Here is an 18738-nt window from a genome sequence, read left to right as displayed (position 1 = left end):
TCTCCTGAGAGTGGAGGGTGTTTCAGAGCCCAGGCCCTTGTCACAGTTGGAGGCCCAGTGTCGAGGGCTGGCTGGCTTCTGGACACCAGGCGTGGGCAGGTCTCTGGGAGTGATCTCCAGACCACCACAGACACCTTGTCTTAAGACTGTAGGAGAATCAAAAGGAAGGGGTAGCGGCTGCAGCTTTTCCAGGTATTCAAATGAGGTTCAAATGCCCAGGATGGCTGGAGTGGGGAAGAGGCAAGGAGGTGCCTGAGGAGGGCAGGGAGGAAGAGTCAGGGAGGGGCCTGGACCAAAAGTAGCAATCAGCAGTGGGGGCAACCTGTGGCCTACCGATAGCTTTGGCTGTGTGTCTTATTTCTCTATTTTTAGATTTAAGTGAATTCACTTGGTTTCTCAATATCTGAATCAGACCAAGGTGTCTGCACTTGGAGGTGGCTTGTCAGCACTGTCACAGGACTGGCTTGACAATGCCCACACAGCCCCATCAATTTCCCCCAGTGGCTTGGTTGCTAACTTGGAGCCAGGATGGAAGGTCAGGGAGTGGGACAGCTCTGGGGTCTGAGTTCCCCTTGGGGAGCATTGTGGGTGCATCTTCAGCTAAGATCCCCAGCCCCACACCAGAGGGAAATGCATGTGTAGCATCAACTTTTCCTTCCTAGTTAACACCATCTTAGTCTCCCTGTAAAAACACATTTGCACCTCAGCCAAGAATGTAATTAACTGGTGACATGACAAAAGGAGGAGCTGAGTTGTGGCCCTGGCTGGAAGCTGCAGAGGGGAAAAGGCAATGGAGACTTTTGCCTGGATGGCAAGACTTTCCCACTATGTGTGTTTGTGGATGTGTGTGCGTATACATGTGTGCATGTGTGTGTGTGCATAGCTGGGAGGTGAGGATGAAAGAGAGATAGCAGCCAGCATCCTAATCCTAAGTGGTGGTGGTGATGTTGGGGGGGGGGGTGGTTCAAATTCCCAGTTGCAGGAGAGGAGAGGCCAAGGCGCACCAGGAAGGTGGAATGAAAAGAGAGAAGCTCCAAGAGCAGGCAGTGTGGTTCACGGGTCTCCACTAACGAAAGCTCTCTGGATTGAAACAAAACCCCTTCCCTTCTCCACACCACAGACGCCTCCGAAAGTGAGATGAGGGAAACTGAAACACACTTGCAGCCCCCCCAGCACTGGTCCCCACCCCACACCCCCTGTCCTGCCTGGGGCAGCCACGAGGAGCATCCGAGAGATCAGGACCACCTGAGAGAGAGGACATTAGCAGCACCAAATTACCCCAGTTTCATTCCCTTACCCTGCTCCTCCTGCACGGAGCCTTGTCTGTGGACTCTGGGACAATGCCCAGTTCTCTGGCCATGTAAGTAGCAAACCTGGGAGATGCGTGATTCCTCGTCCTCCAAGCCCACTTCATTCCCACTCCCCGCTTGGCTACCCTCTTCTCATCCCGCTCCAGTAGGGATAGATTGTTTTTCTCTTTTCCATTGCCAGTAGCAAAACCTAGAAGACGTCCTCCTTGGCCATGACTGCCTCAGCCCCTCCGCATCCCCACGGGGGCAGGTGACTTCACCCACACCCACGGAGGACCCAGCACACGCAAGCACTGTCAGCACACAGTGAGTGCCTCCAGGCCCTCCATGACCCTTCTCAAGGCTCCTCAATGACTGCTTTCTCATAGAAGGCAGATGCGTGTTGATTGCACAATACCAAGTACAGCCTTCTGGGTGTCTGTAGATGCGCCCCAGCTGCCTGGTTTCCACAAACATCCCGGGGCTCTTTGCCCTCCACCCAAACACCTCTCAGTGCCGCACTTCTAGATTCCTACTGGGCAAGACCCTAATCGTTCTTCAGTGTTCAACTCAGATCTTCCAGCTCCTCCCTCTGCAGCCAGAGGTGATTTTCACTCCTCTGTGTTTCCAAGTAATGTGCAGCTGTCAATCTCTGAAAGTTCTTGTGGCATTCTGTCTCAGGCCATAGTTATATCTTACATCTCTCTCATCAGATCTCTTGCCAAACTATAATCTCCTCCTAGACAGAAATTCTGCACTTACAGTTTTTCAGTTTACAAAGCAATGTCACGGGTAATATCTTCTTTAACTCGTTATTTATTCATTTGAAAGGCAGAGAGAGAAAGATCTTCCATCTGCTGGTTTACCCCCCATAAGGCTGCAATGGCCAGGGCTGGGCCAGGCCAAAGCCAGGAACCCAAACTCCACCTTGGTCTCCCACGTGGTTGGCAGCTGCCTAAGTACTTGGATCATCATCTGCTGCCTTCTCAGGCACATTAACAAGAAGCTGGATCAGAAACAGGGCAGGGGCTGGCCCTCTGGTGTAACAAGTAAAGCTGCTGCCTGTGGTGCTGGCATCCCATAGGGGTGCAGGTTTGAGTCTTGGCTGCACCATTTGTGACCTAGTTCTCTGTTATGGCCTGGGAAAGCAGTGGAAGAAGGCCTAAGCGCTTGGGCCCCTGCGCCCATGTGGGAGACCTGGAAGAAGCTCCAGGATCCTGACCTCGGATTGGCCCAGTTCTGGCCGTTGTGGCCATTTGGGGAGTGAACCAGCAGATGGAAGACTTCTCTCTTTGCCTCTGCCTCTGCCTCTGCCTCTCTGTACCTCTGCCTTCCAATGTTTAAAGAAGAAGGAGAAGGAAAAGGAGAAAGAGAAGGGGAAGAGGAAGGGGAAGGGGAGGAGGAGGAAGAGGGCCTCTGGGACTTGAACCAGCACTCCCACCTGGGACAATGGTGCTGCAGATGGTGGATTAACTCGCTGAGTCACAATGCCAGCCCTTCTTCTTTAACTCTTAGCACAACCTTTAGAAATAAGTATCTTAATATAATAATTTCTATTACTCTCACAAAAAATGCCTGCTTAATGTAGAAAATAGATTAATAGGAGCAGAAAAGTTGTGACAGTTGTAATCCTACCATATGAAAATAGCCACAGTTGATAATAAGTATATTTAGAGTAACATAGTACCATATATTTATACTGTTCAGTAACTCGTCTTCTGCATTTAACCCTTGGTGTAAGGGAAATCCACACTATAATTTTAATGCCTATGTGGCATTGCATTTATGGATGTTTTATAATCTCTTAGGTTTTTAGCATTGGTTGTTTAGATTATTTCCAGTTATTATTGTTACAAATAATGACCATTCTTTTTAAAAGTTTTATTTTAGTTTATTTATTTGAAAGGCAACATGACAGAAAGAGAGAGAGAGAGAGAGAGAGAAGTTTTACACCTGGTTCACTCCCAAAATGCCCACAATAACTAGGGCTGTGTCAGACCAATGCCAGGAACCAGGAAACCCATCTGGGTCTCTGATATGGGTGGCAGGTTCCCAAGTACTTGGGCCACCATCTTCTGCCTCCCAGAGTGTTTATTAGCAGGAAGCTGGATCATAAGCAGGGGAGTTGGGCCTCAAACCGGCTCTCCAACACAGCATACAGGCATCTCAAGCAGTGGCTTGAACCACTGTACCACATTGCCCACCCCATGATGATCACTTTTGTAGCTAAATTTTACTCCTGATTTGGTCATTTCTCCAGGATAATTTTCTACTTCTGGAATTGCCAAGTCCAGAGGTATGTCCACTTTAAGGAAGTTTTACAAATTACTTGGAGGAAAGTTGTACCCATTTACATCCTATTGGCAGTAAAGTCCGAGAGATCTTTATTTCCTTTTTTCACCCTTGCCAAGTGATCCCATTTTATAGAAGTGGAAAAGTGTTATGTCCTTCACCGCCACACCCTTAGTTTTTCCAACTCCCCCCCCCCGCCCCACTTGCTCTTGTATTTCCCACCAGTCCAAAAACAGCGCTTTCTGTCCGAGGTGCTAAGTCGACGCAGGGCCCCCTGAAGGAGAAGGTGGGTAAATGTGCCCTGAGGAGCAGGGTGGGCTTTCTCGGGAGCTTAGCTAATGTTGATCTCCTTTGTCTTGTTTTCTGGATACTGAAGGCGACTTAGCAAAAAAAGATTAAAAAATAAAAAAAATCCATGTGTAGTTTTTTCATAATACACATTTTCTCTGAATCTTTTGAAAATCCCTCGTATACATAATTTCAAAATGTTTTGCACCCAAACAAGTTTATCTTTTAATTCCATTGTTCATGAATTTTTGAAGTACCATCAGAGCCCCATGCAAACGTATTAAGAATCTAACACATGCACCACCTTGAGTCCCAGCTGCTCTACTTCTGACCCACGTGAAGAGGACCCACGTGCTCGGGCCACTGCCACCCACATGGGAGACTCAGATGGAGGTCTGGGTTCCTGGCTTCAGCCTGGTCCAGCCTTGGCTATCGCAGCAATTTGGGAGCATGAACCAGCAGATGGAAGATCTCTCTCTCTCTCTCTCTCTCTCTCTCCCTCTCTCCCTCTCTCCCTCTCTCCCTCTCTCCCTCTCTCCCTCTCTCCCCCTCCCACCCCTGTCACTCTGCCTTTCAAATAAATAAATAAAATACTTAAAACAACAACAACAACAACAACAAGAACCTACTACATGCTGGGGGCTGGGCATCCAAAGATGAGCCAGTTTTTTCTGTGCTCACAGTGAATGCGGAAGATAGACAGGAAATAATCGTGCCTGCAGTGCAGGTAAGGATGCTGCTTCTGGCCGCCGGCCTCACCATCCCCTCCTCTGCCACAGCCTGTGGGGTCAGAGGAGCTCCATGTCCCTGTCCCCTGCCCACGTCACCATGGCATGTCCTTCAGCCTCTGTCTCTCACTGTGTCCTTTCTCTCTCCAGTGTCCTGCTGTAGGCACACGCTTCCCAGCCTGCTCTGGCTGCATGTACCTCTGCCAGTCCCTGGCCCTGAGTCGGCATGGAAGTGGAAGAGTGGAAGTGTTCAGAGAAGTCACACTGGTACTGGGGAAGAGAGGCTGAGCCGCTCTCTATTCTGGGATCAGTAAAACACACTGGAGCAAGGAAGGATGATCAGAGGCAACACTTCCATGTCCACATGGGGCACTGCTTTGGGGCTGCCATGCACACACAGTTCTTCTTCCCACCCCTGACAGCTGCCTGCTTCTGCTTGTTTCCCAACAGCCTTGAGAACGCTTCGGGCAGACACATGGCCTGTAGTCTTCTTTCTGTCCCTTCTAGCGATGCCTCTGAGCATGGCCAGGGCCACTCATGGTCAGAGAGCCCCGAGGAGAAGGAGAAGCAGCCAGAGAGGCTGGCAGGACAAGGGAGACTGTCACAGGACGGGTGGCCATTTTGTTAACTCCCAGCCTGCCTCTGGGAGCTGCCGGGCCCTCCACACCCTCCCCTGCCTTGCCCTGGAGGAGGAGTTAGGGGGTACCTTTCTAGAAGGTGGGCAGAGATCCCTTCTCTGTGCCTTCCATGACCATTCAGAGACTGACAGGCCTCCTGCAGCAATGTTGCCTGGTCCCAGGGCTGGACTTAAATCCAACGAACATATAACTTGATAGGCAGGGCCAGGCCTCGGAGGCAGACAGGGGGACATACAGAGACCAGGTCCACATGATCTGATGCCCCAGGAGTTTCAACATGCAAGGAAGGAGGCAGAAATTTCAGATTGTCATTAAAGCTCCTTTTCCCCTTCATCTCTCCAAGAAACGGAGCAGCCTACCCCTAACTCTTTAGCTCTGAACAGGCCCCTCCCTGCTCATCCAAGTTCATTAAACCTGAGTACCCTCTGATGGCAAGGGGCTGACTTCCTCAGAGAATACCCTCACTTGCCACTCAACCTGCACCAGCCCATTCTACAGATGAGTGGGACAGAAGTGAAGAATGAGTCTCTCGACTTTCTGGCCAGAGGCCTAAACCCAAGGCCTGTCCCTTGTTCTGGGTGAAGTTGCCCTACTTGGTGTCTAACTCAGGGGCAAAACCCACCAAGGTTTTTGTCCTGATTGGCCCAAGAGCTTTGGAAGAGTCTGTCTCACACTGGAGCCCACCATGGCCTATTTGTCTCTAAGTGTGGACATATAAGTGAGGTCTGCCTATGAGGACCTTCCACCCTCCAGCATCCCCCCAAAGGCAGGCAGTCCTGACTATCTTTAGGGGGGAGGGAGGTGGGAGGAGCCTAAAGAGGCATGGCAGCTGGGCTACAGTTTTTCTCTGGGAGGTTGGACAAAATCCTCCACTAGGCTGGATTCTGTTTCCTCAGCATCCTTATCACTGATGTCATCGTTGTTGTCTGCAAACAAGGGGCTGAGCCTGGCACTGTGACAGCTCCTATCCTGTTCTCTGAGGACTCTTGAGCAGCCCTTGTTGAATTCCACTGACCGCCCAGAGAAGGCCTCAGATTTCACCAGAGCACAGAGGTCGATCTCCAAAAGACCAGATGGGGCTCCTTGGAAACTAACATAATTTTTAAAAAATATATTTATTTATTTACTTGAAAGTCAGGCTGCAGAGAGAGAGGGAGTGACAGAGAGAAAGACAGAGACAGAGAGATCTTCCATCCACTGGTTCATTCCCCAAACGGCCACAATGGGCAGGGCTAGGCCAGGCTGAAGCCAGCAGTTCCATCCCAGTCTCCCATGTGGATGGCAGAGGCTCAAGCACTTGGGCCATTTCCACTGCTTTCCCAGGTGCATTAGCAGGGAGCTGGATCAGAAGTGGAGCAGCTCAAACTGTCACCTTTATGGGATGCCGGTGTTGCAGGTGGTAGCTTAATAGTGCTGGCCCCGAAAGGTAAAATAACTTAGATTTGTTTATACCATTTTTTATTTTGCCCTGCTCAAAAGTCTGTAATGGCTTACCAAGACCTATGGAGACCAAATCCAAATTTCTTAACCTCTATTATTAGTGTTTTAATGATCTATTTATCTGAATAGCAGGGTGACAGAGGGAGAAAGAGAGGGAGAGAGAAATCTTTCATTCACTGGTTCATTCCCCAAATGGTTGCAATGGCCAGAGCAGAGCCAGGCTGTAGCCAGGAACCGGGAGCTTCATCCTGGTCTTCCACTTGAGTGGCAGGGGCCCAAGTACTGGGGCCACTGTCTGCTGCCTAATGGCTTAACCCGCTGCACCATAATGCCTGCCTCACTTAACCTCCATTCTTGATTTCTATAATCAGCTAGAGCTTACCCCTCTGCCCTAAACCCCTGCTATTTTCAAATCTGATCCTTTTCTACAGTCAGATCAGGCTGCTGCTGCCCCACCTCTAAGTGCACATCCTGTCCCTGGTCCCTGTCCCCTTGCCCAGGCCATCACACTCCCCTTTCCTCTCTACACCCAGGTGCTGTCCAACCTACAAAGGCCAGCTCAAAGCCTACCTTTCTACTTCTGGATGAAATCAGCCTCTTATATCTACACCCCCTGCTCTTGCTGTATGTTGTGAATGTATGCATTTGTATTCATCAAAGTCTCCTGAGTGGCATCACAAACTGTTGAGGTTGTGTCTTATATTTCTCTTATTCCTGTCATACATATCTAGGTTAGTGCTTTGCCATGGATATAATCAAAAGTGTCATTTGTGTAGCATGGAAGGAAACCATTGCTGGAAAATATTATGTCAGATCAATGCTGGATCAGTGCAGTTGACAGCGTGCCTATTTAGTTATTCATTGCCAAAGGCATGCCAACTCTCTATTTTTCAATGTGTCCCTAAATTGAGATATTTTGACTGATCTCTGGATTATTTCATTTGCTTCCTGTACTAATATTTAGTCAATGTGGGAGAGAGAGTACAGCAGAGTAGAGAAGACATAGAAGTCAGATAAGCTTGGATTCGTACAATAGGTCTCCCTCTTCCTCACTGTGTGACTGTGTATGGCTTTCCTACTTCTGCAAAATGGGTACAATCATACCCAGCCCACAGGGTGTTTCATAGGATCTTATGGTATTACAACTCACATGTGATGTGCTTAGCAGGTAGTAAAGGGCTGAGCTGAGACATAGATGAAGTCTTTGATAAATGGTGACTGATGTCATGAATGATAACGATAGTAATGCTAGTTGTTTTGATCTCATTTAGCTAAAGCCTACTCACCCTTCAAGATTCAGTTTTCTCTCAAGGTCATTATCCCCACACAGGGTTAGTCATTGCTCCTTTCTGCTCCCCTAATAATTGGAACAGTGTCTCTAAGATAAGTCCAAAGGTCTTAGCCGTGAACTCCAGGTTGCCTCACTCGATTTAGTGCTATCTGTTCCTCTGTGTGTCCTTCCCATTAAACTCTGAGCTGCCAGAGAGCAAGGATTTCTCATTCTTCACTTTGTGCGTCCAGCTCTGGCCTTGCGCTAGGCTCAGTGTGTGCTTATTAAAGGAAGAGCAAGAATGTCAAGCAGGTGGTATGGGAAGATGTGACCGGGCACGAGTGCTCTATCTGAAGAAACAGGCTTGAGTTGGGAGTCTGTTATAGAAAGCAAACATCCCTCTTAACTCAGCGAAGTCCCGCCCACAGCTTTGAAGAAGTCCCTGAACTTGCTCAGTGGGATTTTCTTTCTTGGGGAAACATTCAGCCCCATCAGAAGACTTGACATTGAAAATCCCTAAAAATCCTTGCCTGCTTCTACCCTAAGCTCAGCCCAGACTCCTTCTTCTACTCCTCTCCTCTCACTTCTTTCTCCACTGGCCAGAGTCTCCCAGCTCTGAGTTCCTACTCCCTTCCTGATGTGGCCACTGGGTTCTGAGGATGCCTTCCCAGCACCAGAAGCTCTCTCCAGAAGCAGGCAAAGGTAAGTGCACCTGGATAGACTCTAACCAGTCTTTGAGTGTCGCTCCCCGTCTTCGTGGAGGAACGACACAGGACCCTGCGCTGTTCTTTCATCTGCTCGGCCCTCCCCGGGTTTGCTGCTGGTTCTTCCCGGGTTGGCTACTGTCCCTTCCACCTCCGTGGAAGGGCAGTTCCCCCTGCCACATTCCCCACTTCCGCGGGGGAGCGGCACACCGCCGGCCGGCTCTCTCGGGGGCTGCACAGGTGTTCCCCTTAGATGTTCCTGGTGCATGCCGTCTCTCTCCTCCTTTATAGTCCTCCTCCGCCAATCCCAACTCGGTTGCCCACACGCCGAGTACGCTGCTCTCCTCCAATCAGGAGCAGGATCAGCTCCTGGAGGTCAGCACTCAAGTTGGCAAGAGGCAGCTGCGTAGAAGCTGTTTTCTCCTCTCCCAGCGCCATATTGTGGGAGAGCAGATGCATAGAATAAGTCTTAATTCCAGTAACTCAGTCCAGTCCGGGTTGCTCCCCACATTTGAGCTACCCTCTTCTCCTCCCATCTCCACTGCTATAACTTAGCTCGGCAGGAGCCTCCAAGTCGTCTCACTGTGGTCCACTCCATCTTATGTAAGTCTGCCACAAGGATCACTCCATTAGCTTAGAGCAGCCTGTGCACAGTTCTATTAGCACTTGTCCCACCAAACTGGGATTGTCTGTGATCAGTCTGTCTACCCACTAGATGATAAAACCGTAAATGGAATCTCAAGCCAACGTATCTCCCCAGAGCCCAATATGTACCTTGTACATAGTATGTATTCAATAAGTATTTGTTGGATGGAGGAGTAAATAAAAGTGTGTGTGTGTGTGTGTGTGTGGTGTATACAGAATGTGTTACATACCCTACGCTTGTCTCCTTTACAAAGAACTATATTATCCCATTTGCTATTTAATCCTTACAACAACACTATAAAGTAGGTATTATTAGTCCCATTTAAAAACAGGGGAAACTGAAGTTAGAAAAGTTAAGTGATTTGCTTAAAATTACAAAGCTAGTTATGGGGTAAAGTGAAAGAGCCAGGCCCAGGGTTTTACTGTGGCCTCCTTGGCACCTGCCCACCTGCTCACCCAGGCAGGGAAAAGATGTCAAGAGGCTGCGCTGCTTCTGTTCTGCCTCGCTGGGGAAATAAACAAGAAGAATTCTTCTCATCATTTGGTGAGTCGGTGACATTTCGTTTGACAAAGAATCTAGGAAAAGCCTCTCCTGGGACTAGTTTTGGGACCAGGCTCTGATAATATTGCTTTATTGAAAATGGATGCTAGGAACTGAGCTCCGGATGGCCTTTTACATGGAGTAATTTATGCAGGAAATGAGAAAATTTTTTTTAAAGAAACACACATTGATCTACACGCAGTCACAAAGGCAGCAGTGACAACACACACACATGAACAAATAATCCCAGAAGCAGACACACAAAGGCACGGATTCTGGTTCATGGCTTGGTCGCAGTCAGGCCCATGTATAGTCAGAAGCTAAGAGATTCCAAGTCAGATGGATGCAGCGCCCTGAGGACACACTCACTTGCAAAACAGTCCAGTGGCTCTGATGTCCCCTCCATGCCTTCCAGGGGAAATTGCAATTTTCCCCACACATGTAAATCTCCATCATTAAGGAACGCAAGGGAAGCATGACATTGAAGAAATTAATCTCTTGGTGCCTCCCTGCCCTTTGCAGGGCCCTGCTCTCTCCATGATGATCACACTTCACGTGACGGTGCCAGCCTGGTGACCTGCTGCCCAAGCCTCCTGGTCAAGGAGGATTTATGCCTGTGCAGAGGCCCCAGTCACAACCTGCTCCTGGAAGGAAGGTTTGTAAAACTCAGCCGGATGCCTCTAGGAAATGCATCTCAGGCATTGACAGGATGGAAAGGGTTTTATTTACAGGCCTCCCTCCCTGGCTGTTTCTGAAGAGTTGCGATTCACAGGGAAGTCGAGGCAGGAGTCCCCTTCCAGCCAGGAGTACGGGAGAGGTTCCAAAGTAGAGCCCAGAGTCCCTGTTTCTACGGAGTCAGCACCTGAGAAACTAACAGAGGCTGAAAACTACACTGGGAGCCATGACACCTGGCTTCTGTCCACAGCCTTCCTGGGCTAGCACGGCCCTGCCCTGGGCCTCAGTTTCTCCATCCATGAGAAGGGGATGCCTTGCTGTGCCTGACCCAGCGTTAACAAGACGTCATACCCCTCTGTATCAGCCAGATGATTCATATACCCGGAAGCTTTTTTTCTCTTTTAATCAGATTTCCTGAATGTAGGGACCAGGCATTGGTTTTTTGTTTGTTTGCTTAATCTTTATTTGTTTTTATTCTTCATCTATTTGAAAGCAGAATGACACAGAGATGTCTTCTATGACATTGATGATGATTCATTCCCCAAATGGCCCCCAAAAACAGTACTGGCCAAAGCTGAAGCCAGGACCTAGAACTCCATTGTGGATGGCAGGGACCCAAGCACTTAAGCCATCAACTGCTGCAGCCCCAGGAGGCAACAGCAGGAAGTTGGATTGGAAGCGGAGGAACTGGGACTTGAACTGGCACTGGGATAAGGATGTCCCAAGCAGCAGCCTAACTTGCTACACCACAATGTCCGCCCCTTTGTTAACTTTTTATTTAAGCTCCATAATAACTTCATGAGGTTGGTAGTTCTATCAATATGACCATTTTACAGACAGAATAACCAGAACTAAGAGTCACATGTCTGGATTAAGTTACATAGAATTCACACCTTCCCCTGGACATCATTCCCTATTGAAACCAAAACCAAACCAAACCAAAACAACCACCCCCCCCCCAAAAAAAAAAAAAAAAAAAACCAACAACAACAAAAACACAGAACAACAAACTACAACATACTTTGAAAACCTTGAGGTTTGTTCTGAAAAATGATTTTTCCTATTGCCAAGGTCAACTTGTTAAATAACGACTGTTATTTCAAAGCTTCTGCTGGCTATTTGCTTGGTTTAGGATGGAGGCCCAGGGCAGGTGGTTCTCTGCTCCCCACCCCCTCTTCGTTCTCTTTAACTCTCTTGTGGCTCTTTTTTATTTTTGACAGGCAGAGTGGACAGTGAGAGAGAAAGACAGGGAGAAAGGTCTTCCTTTTGCCATTGGTTCACCCTCCAATGGCCGCAGTAGCCAGCGTGCTACAGCCGGCTCATCGCGCTGATCCGAAGCCAGGTGCTTCTCCTGGTCTCCCATGGGGTGCAGGGCCCAAGTACTTGGGCCATCCTCCACTGCACTCCCTGGCCACAGCAGAGAGCTGGCCTGGAAGGGGGGCAACCGGGACAGAATCTGGCGCCCCAACCTGGACTAGAACCGGGTGTGCCAGTGCCGCAGGCGGAGGATTAGCCTATTGAACCGTGGCGCCGGCCTCTTGTGGCTCTTAAAAGAGACGCCTAGTCTGGGAGGGAAGGGAATCAAATTGTTATTCACTCATTCAACAAATGTTTATTGAGTGCCTGTTATGTGCCAGGAGCTGTTCACAATTGTGAACAAGAGATGAAGATCTGAGTTGATAGATTAAGGGTGGAGACTTGATCCAATTATGGTACCTGGAGGTGAGGCCTTAGGGAAATGACTGGATTTGGTTAGGTTGCTAAGGTGGAGCCCATGATGGAATCATGATGGCCTTAGCAAGACAGACACAAGGACATGGAGGAAGAGTGTGCTCCCTGGCTCTGATCCCTGGCTCACCATATGATCCCTCCTTTGTGTGTGTTTTGTCATCAGATACCAGACTAATCAGGCCACTCCATGTGGGACTGTGAACCCCAAAACTATAAGATTAAATAGACCTTCTTCTTTCCTAGATATTTTAGCTTTAGTAAGGAAGAGCCGATTCATACAAGGACCTTGAGGGAAGACATGACCAAGACAGCCTAAACACCTTTCTCTTCAAATCTTGGGGTGCTGGACTTTCTGCAGTGTAGGAGGAATCTCGTGTTCATCTACTGGGGTATTCAGTGAGAAGGTGTCCTGTGCATTCCCAAGGGTTTGGGGGACATGGAGGGGACAGCAGATGGCCAACAGCTCTCTCTTCTGTGGCAATGAGTGTGGATCAGAGTCTATGGGGAGTTCTGAGGTAGAAGCCATCGAGAAGCACTTGGGCTCCTCTGGGTGGGAAGTGGGAGGGGGTCATTAATTGCCTAAGGGCAGCACCTCATCACTGTGTCTACCCAAGAGGGTGAGGCCCCTAAGCACCCTCAGAATGACAAAGAGAGAATGTTGGGAAGGGCAGATTGAACAAAAGGGAACATTCTGGAAGGGCAGGTATTGCACTCCCATAGGCCTACAGGAGCAGGTCCAGTCCTGTTTCCTTCTCATTGCTCCCTGCTTTTCTCTGGTACCCTCTAGACCCCAACAACAAACCCGAGGATCTCAGGTGACTCATTTCTATCCTCAAAATATGTCTTTGGTGCAGGTATTCATGACATGATTCCCATCTTACGTTCCAGACTTGTCTCCTATGCTTCTCCTTCAAGTACCCTCACTCTGCGTGGCTGGCAAATATATTGCCGTTGTCTGAACCTCTTCCTGACATTGACATTGAGACCTCACCCCCACTGTGGTGGTCCTAGGAGGTGAGACCCTTGGAGAATGTGGGTCGTGCCCTCACAAAAGGGGCTGGAGGGAGCTCCGGGTCCACCCACCACGCAGACACCACAAGAGTCCTACAAGGAGGCACCATCTATGAGGACTGGGTCCACACCCGACACGGAATCTGCCGGCACCTTGCTCTTGGGCTTGCCCACCTCCAGAACTATGAGAGCTACAAATCCTGTTGTTCATAAAGGACCCAGGCTAAGGTGTTTTGCCATAGCAGCCTACGCCCCGGGTCAAATCCTGAGGCTGTTTTTGTAAATAAAATTTTACTGGAACACATCCACATTCCTTTGTTGATGTGGAAGAGGCCACTGCTCACCACACTGGCTGTACTGGGTAGTGGCGACACCACACCTGAAACACATACTGTCAGAGCCACTACAGGAAAGGTTTGCTGACTCCTAGTGGAGGCAGCGGCTAAGCTAAACCCATCCTCTCCTATGAGGCCCCAGGACTTTGCCTGGTCCTCTTTCCACGCTGCAACAGCTGAAATACAGCTCATTCCTCAACGACTCAGCTCCAGTGTTACTTACTCTGCAATGCTTCCTTAGAGCCGTGGCACAGTGTTAGGGTGGCCCCAGCATTGATCTTCCAAACTGGAATAATCTTGAGAGTAAAAGAGGGCACAATTGCAGCAGCTACAGGTTTCAGTTGAGACCGTCCCAGGAGAGACAAGGCAAGGCAAGGCAAGGCAAGGCACATGGACGTCCCACCTTAGTGCCTATTTCCTTCTGCCTTCTATGGGTTAACGGTTCCCATCTCCAACTCCCCTCCAGGAGGCAGTGCACTTCAGGGCAAGGACAGTGTGGGGACTTTTTGACCTCTGGACTGTCCTTACACGCACAATATGATCAATTAATATTTGTTGAAATGCGAGAAGAAAGGGAGGGCTCTGGCCCTAAGCGAGACAAAGCAAGCAGAAGCAAGGAAGGGAAGAGGCGCCATTAGCTCAGATGGAGAGGAGGTGCCTGCAGCCAGCAGTTTGCACGCTTGAGTCTGTGCCTGCACACCCCACTAGACAGGCCATTATAGTGCCTGCTCCACCGGGGGTAATCCTGCCTTCCTGCTCCCCTGGCTCCCCTGCAGCCCACCTCCCAGCTGCCAATCCATTCTCTCAGCTGCTTTCTATTCTGATATCTAGTGTCACAAAGGCAGCGGCACATCTCTTGCTCTCCGGGTCCCATAGGCTGCACTTAGGATGGACACCGTGGCCGGGCCAGGCTGACTCTCTGCTGTTAGGAAAGGGGGGCTGCCAGCCCAAGGGTGGCCGTCTAGCTTTGTGAGTTCTTAGCTGAGGCTGAATACTGGGGACCAGAACTGAGATATGCATCTCCTTCACACAGCTCCAGCACATTCTATAGACTTCAGCGCACTAACGTGGGAGATAGGAAACAGCAAGGGACTAAGATGACCCATTTAACATTCTTGACACTCTCCATCTGTTCTCCACTTAACGGCCAGAGAGATCTTTTTGAAGTGCAAATCTCATTCTACTACAACGCCATACCTTCCTTGTTTCAAACAAATTACTGGTTCCTCTTGAGATCAGCACCAGAATCCTTATCAGCCCACAAGATCAGATGCAGCCCCCCCCCACACACACACACCTCCCCACCTCTCCAGCCTCCTTTAACTTGCCCTTTGCCCTCCATCCACCCAGGCTTTTGTTCCCTCAAACAGGGTTTCTCTCTACCACAGGGCCTTTGCACAAGCTATCTCATCTTCCTGGAGGATGATGCTCTTTCTTGTTGTTGTTCTACATCTGTGTATTTATTTAACCCTCACTGGATACCTACCATGAACCAGGAATCACGTATATGTATTTTTTTTTAATTCAAAGCTGTAAAATATGACCCAAGGGGAGAGGTTACCAAAAGTGGCAGGAAATCACCTTCGGTTGGTAAACGGCCTGCTTTGCTTTCTCTTCTTCGCTTGAGCCACTTCCTCTGGAAAGCTGCACTGACCTCTAGCCCGCTTGGCTGCTTGGGCACACCACATCTCTTAATTCCATTTGAGCACTCAATTAGGTTTGTAATTACACATTTGTTTGTGATTATTTGAGTAATGCCTGTTTTCTCTACTAGGCTGCAAACTCCATATGGGCAGGAACCCAGGCTCGTTTTGCTTCCTTGGGATCCCTGGCATCTGGTAGCATTCGACAGTGTCGGCGGAACAACCCTCTTCACCAACCGGAGTCAGGTGGGAAGGCGGGCTCTGACGTTTTCTCAGTGGGATAGAAGAAGGTGATTGGGAGTAAGGGCTAGGAATAAATCCCTCTTTCTTCTCACCCTCCACTCCCAGCTCTTTCTCCCTCTCCTCCTTCTTACAAAGCTGTTCTTAGGGACCAACTGCATAGAGTCACCACATAATGGGGTTTACGCAGACCCAGGCACTGCCTGTGGCTCACAGGTCAAGATAGGCTACAGGTGTGGATAGACCCATAGTAGTGGAAGGACAACCAATAAAGAGGGCAGAGTCCAGACCAGTCAATCATGAATGAGCAATGTGCAGCAGACTTCCCACACCACCTGAGGCTCATGAGAACCCACAGGAGCCTTCTCCACTCCTTAGGTCCTCCCTTCCTCATCTTCCTTCCCACCCTCCTTCCCTTCCATGGTTCGAATGTCTCCTCCAAAACTCAGGTTGAAATTTAATTTCCACTGTAATGGTATTAAGAGGCAGGACCGGGGTCGGGGCCGCGGCTCAATAGGCTGATCCTCCGTCTGCGGCGCTGGCACACCAGGTTCTAGGCCCGGTCAGGGCGCCGGATTCTGTCCCGGTTGCCCCTCTTCCAGGCCAGCTCTCTGCTGTGGTCTGGGAGTGCAGTGGAGGATGGCCCAAGTGCTTGGGCCCTGCACCCCATGGGAGACCAGGAGAAGCACCTGGCTCCTGGCTTCGGATCAGCGCAGTGCGCCATTGGAGGGTGAACCAACAGCAAAGGAAGACCTTTCTCTCTGTCTCTCTCTCTCTCACTGTCCACTCTGCCTGTCAAAAAAAAAAAAAAAAAAAAAAAAAAAAAAGGCAGGACGGGGGGGCCGGCGCCATGGCTCACTTGGTTAATCCTCTGCCTGCGGTGCCGGCATCCCATATGGACGCCGGTTCTAGTCCTGGCTGCTCCTCTTCCAGTCCAGCTCTCTGCTGTGGCCCGAGAAGGCAGTGGACGATGGCCCAAGTCCTTGGGCCCCTGCACCCTTGTGGGAGACCAGGAGGAAGCACCTGGCTCCTGACTTCAGATCGGCGTAGCTGCAGCCGTAGTGGCCATCTGGGGGGTGAACCAATGGAAGGAAGACCTTTCTCTCTCTCTCTCTCTCTCTCTTACTGTCTAACTCTGTCAAAAAAAAAGAGGCAGGACCTTTAAAAGGTGGTGAGGACACAAAGACTCCATTCTCACAGCCGGATTTGTGCTGTTAACAGAGGAGTGGCTCTAGTTTCCTTCCTGATTTTTCTCTCTGGCTCTCACCTACCCATTCATCTTTTTTTTTTTTTTTAATTAAATTATTTATTTATTTATTTATTTTAACAGGCAGAGTGGACAGAGAGAGAGAGACAGAGAGGAAGGTCTTCCTTTGCCGTTGGTTCGCCCTCCAATGGCTGCTGCAGCCGGTGCGCTGCGGCCGGCACACCGCGCTGATCCGAAGGCAGGAGCCAGGTGCTTCTCCTGGTCTCCCATGGGGTGCAGGGCCCAAGCACTTGGGCCATCTTCCACTGCACTCCCTGGCCACAGCAGAGAGCTGGCCTGGAAGAGGGGCAACCAGGACAGAATCTGGTGCCCCGACCGGGACTAGAACCCAGTGTGCCGGTGCCGCAAGGTGGAGGATTAGCCTAGTGAGCCGTGGCGCCGGCCCCCCATTCATCTTTACGTGATGCTTTGGTGCAGCAAGAAGATCCTTGCCAATGCGGCCCCTCTTCCCTGGACTCCTGAGCCTCCGGAACCGTGAACCACACAAGCTCCAGTTCCTTGTTAAATTACCCAGCGTGTGTTCTGTCTCAGCATAGAAGACAGACCAGGACCCTCCCTCTCCCCTCCCATCCTGCCTCCCTAACTACCTTTGCTTGCTGTTTAATACAAAAGTGTCCTTTCAGGGAGGGACTTGTTGCTCCAACTACAGTGCAGTTTCCTTGGGGGTAGGGACTGTGCCTTACAGGCCTTCGAATCCCCACAGCTCCTGCACTGGCTCAGGCACACAATGAATACGTATGGATTCCTGCTCTTCTGCAGAGGGTGTGCGATGGGAGGGTGCCTGCCTAGGGTGCAGGGCCAGAAAGCAGCTTTAAGCCCTGGAGGGAGAGGGGTGACAGCCTCAGGGAGGCCACAGGCGCACTGTGGTCCCAGGTGTTGGCAATGAGTCAGCCCTTGCACTAGACACTAAGGCAGCCTTCTACGCCCAGCCCACCACGGGACCCAGAAGCTGCCTGCTTCCTGGCTGGCTCATCAGAAGCACGGGGCAGATTGCCACGGCCTCCCAGGACTGGAGAGAGACACACCCACTGGTCCAGCACCACAGCCTGGCAGCTGCACCTTGGGGTGGGGTTGAGCAGAGGCCTCCTGCAGGCCTGGGCCAGGGAGAAAAACAAAACAGTTGTCCCCGTGTCGGCGCCAAGCCTTCTCCCTGTGAGGAGGCTGCTTCGCCCTGGGCCAATAAATAATAGAAAGTCCAAGTGGCCCAAGGTAGCCGCTCCGTGCTGCTGGGCCCAGGCAGGATGGCGGAGTGGCCCACCGGGTCAGGAGCACAGGGATTAATAACACATCAATTTTAATGCAGAGAGAGCTTTTTTTTCCTGCTTCACAAACAGCAAAGCGAATGTTTGAGCATCCCAGCAGGGGGTTAATGAGGACTCTGATTAGTTATTCGGATTTCTCCACACTGCCTCAATCCATCCTAGAGGGAGGAGAAGAGCAGGAGGTGGGAGAGGGAGGTGCAGAGAGGGGCTGGGAGGAGAGCAGCCTCTTGTCTCTGAGAAGGTTTCAGTACCCCTCCTCCCCCAGCCCACTTCTACACGCAGTGGTAGAAACAAGAGCTGGTAGGGACCTTGCGGGGGCCTACTCCAGAGAGGCGTGACTCTTGGGCCACACAGGGAGGCAGCGAGAGCCCCCTGGCCAGACTCACTACACCAAAACCAGAACTCTTCCCTAACCCACAGTGAATCCTTTCCCTTTCTCTTGGGGGGGCTGCTGACCAGTGTCCAGCAAGGGCTGTCCTTGAGGTGGGGACCAAGGGTCATCCTCACTGGAAAACCCTCTGTCTTCTGGCCCAGGGATGTTGTCTGGCTCAGGGCAGAGCAGGGCAAGGCCAGGGAAGCGAGGGAGAAGGTGAGGGCTTCTGTGATGGACCCTGAGCCGGGGAAGCTCCCAGGAGCATGACCCGAGCTGGGTGGGCATGGCTTCTTCCGTGCCCAATTGTGGCATCCAGCCCAGCTCCAGAGGAGCTGAAGCCCAAAGCCACCAGCTCCCTCTGGCCAG

The 18738-nt window shown here is 50.5% G+C and overlaps 2 protein-coding genes across 16 annotated transcripts in view; one reads left to right on the top strand and one right to left on the bottom strand.

Annotated features, from left to right (window-relative positions):
- Positions 1–18738, bottom strand: part of PKNOX2 (PBX/knotted 1 homeobox 2) — a 274750-nt gene that overhangs the window by 101961 nt on the left and 154051 nt on the right. The gene's annotated exons all lie outside the window — the stretch shown is intronic.
- LOC108176820 (uncharacterized) overlaps positions 8068–18738 on the top strand; it is a 29509-nt gene continuing 18838 nt past the window's right edge. For 5 of the 12 annotated variants that reach the window (XR_007920325.2, XR_001793525.3, XR_011378468.1 and 2 more), the window contains exons 1-2: positions 8072–8647; positions 15362–15476. Coding sequence is in view for 4 of the 12 variants with exons in the window: in XM_051848313.2 (XP_051704273.1) it covers positions 8605–8647; positions 10358–10490; positions 15362–15476 (291 nt within the window). In the remaining 8 variants the exon portion in view is untranslated. The other 7 variants (XM_051848313.2, XM_051848304.2, XM_051848317.2 and 4 more) reach the window with 3 other exon arrangements.

This window comes from Oryctolagus cuniculus, chromosome 1 (assembly GCF_964237555.1).
Source record: "Oryctolagus cuniculus chromosome 1, mOryCun1.1, whole genome shotgun sequence".
NCBI classification, from domain to species: domain Eukaryota; kingdom Metazoa; phylum Chordata; class Mammalia; order Lagomorpha; family Leporidae; genus Oryctolagus; species Oryctolagus cuniculus.
This window is presented reverse-complemented; position numbering and strand designations above follow the sequence as displayed.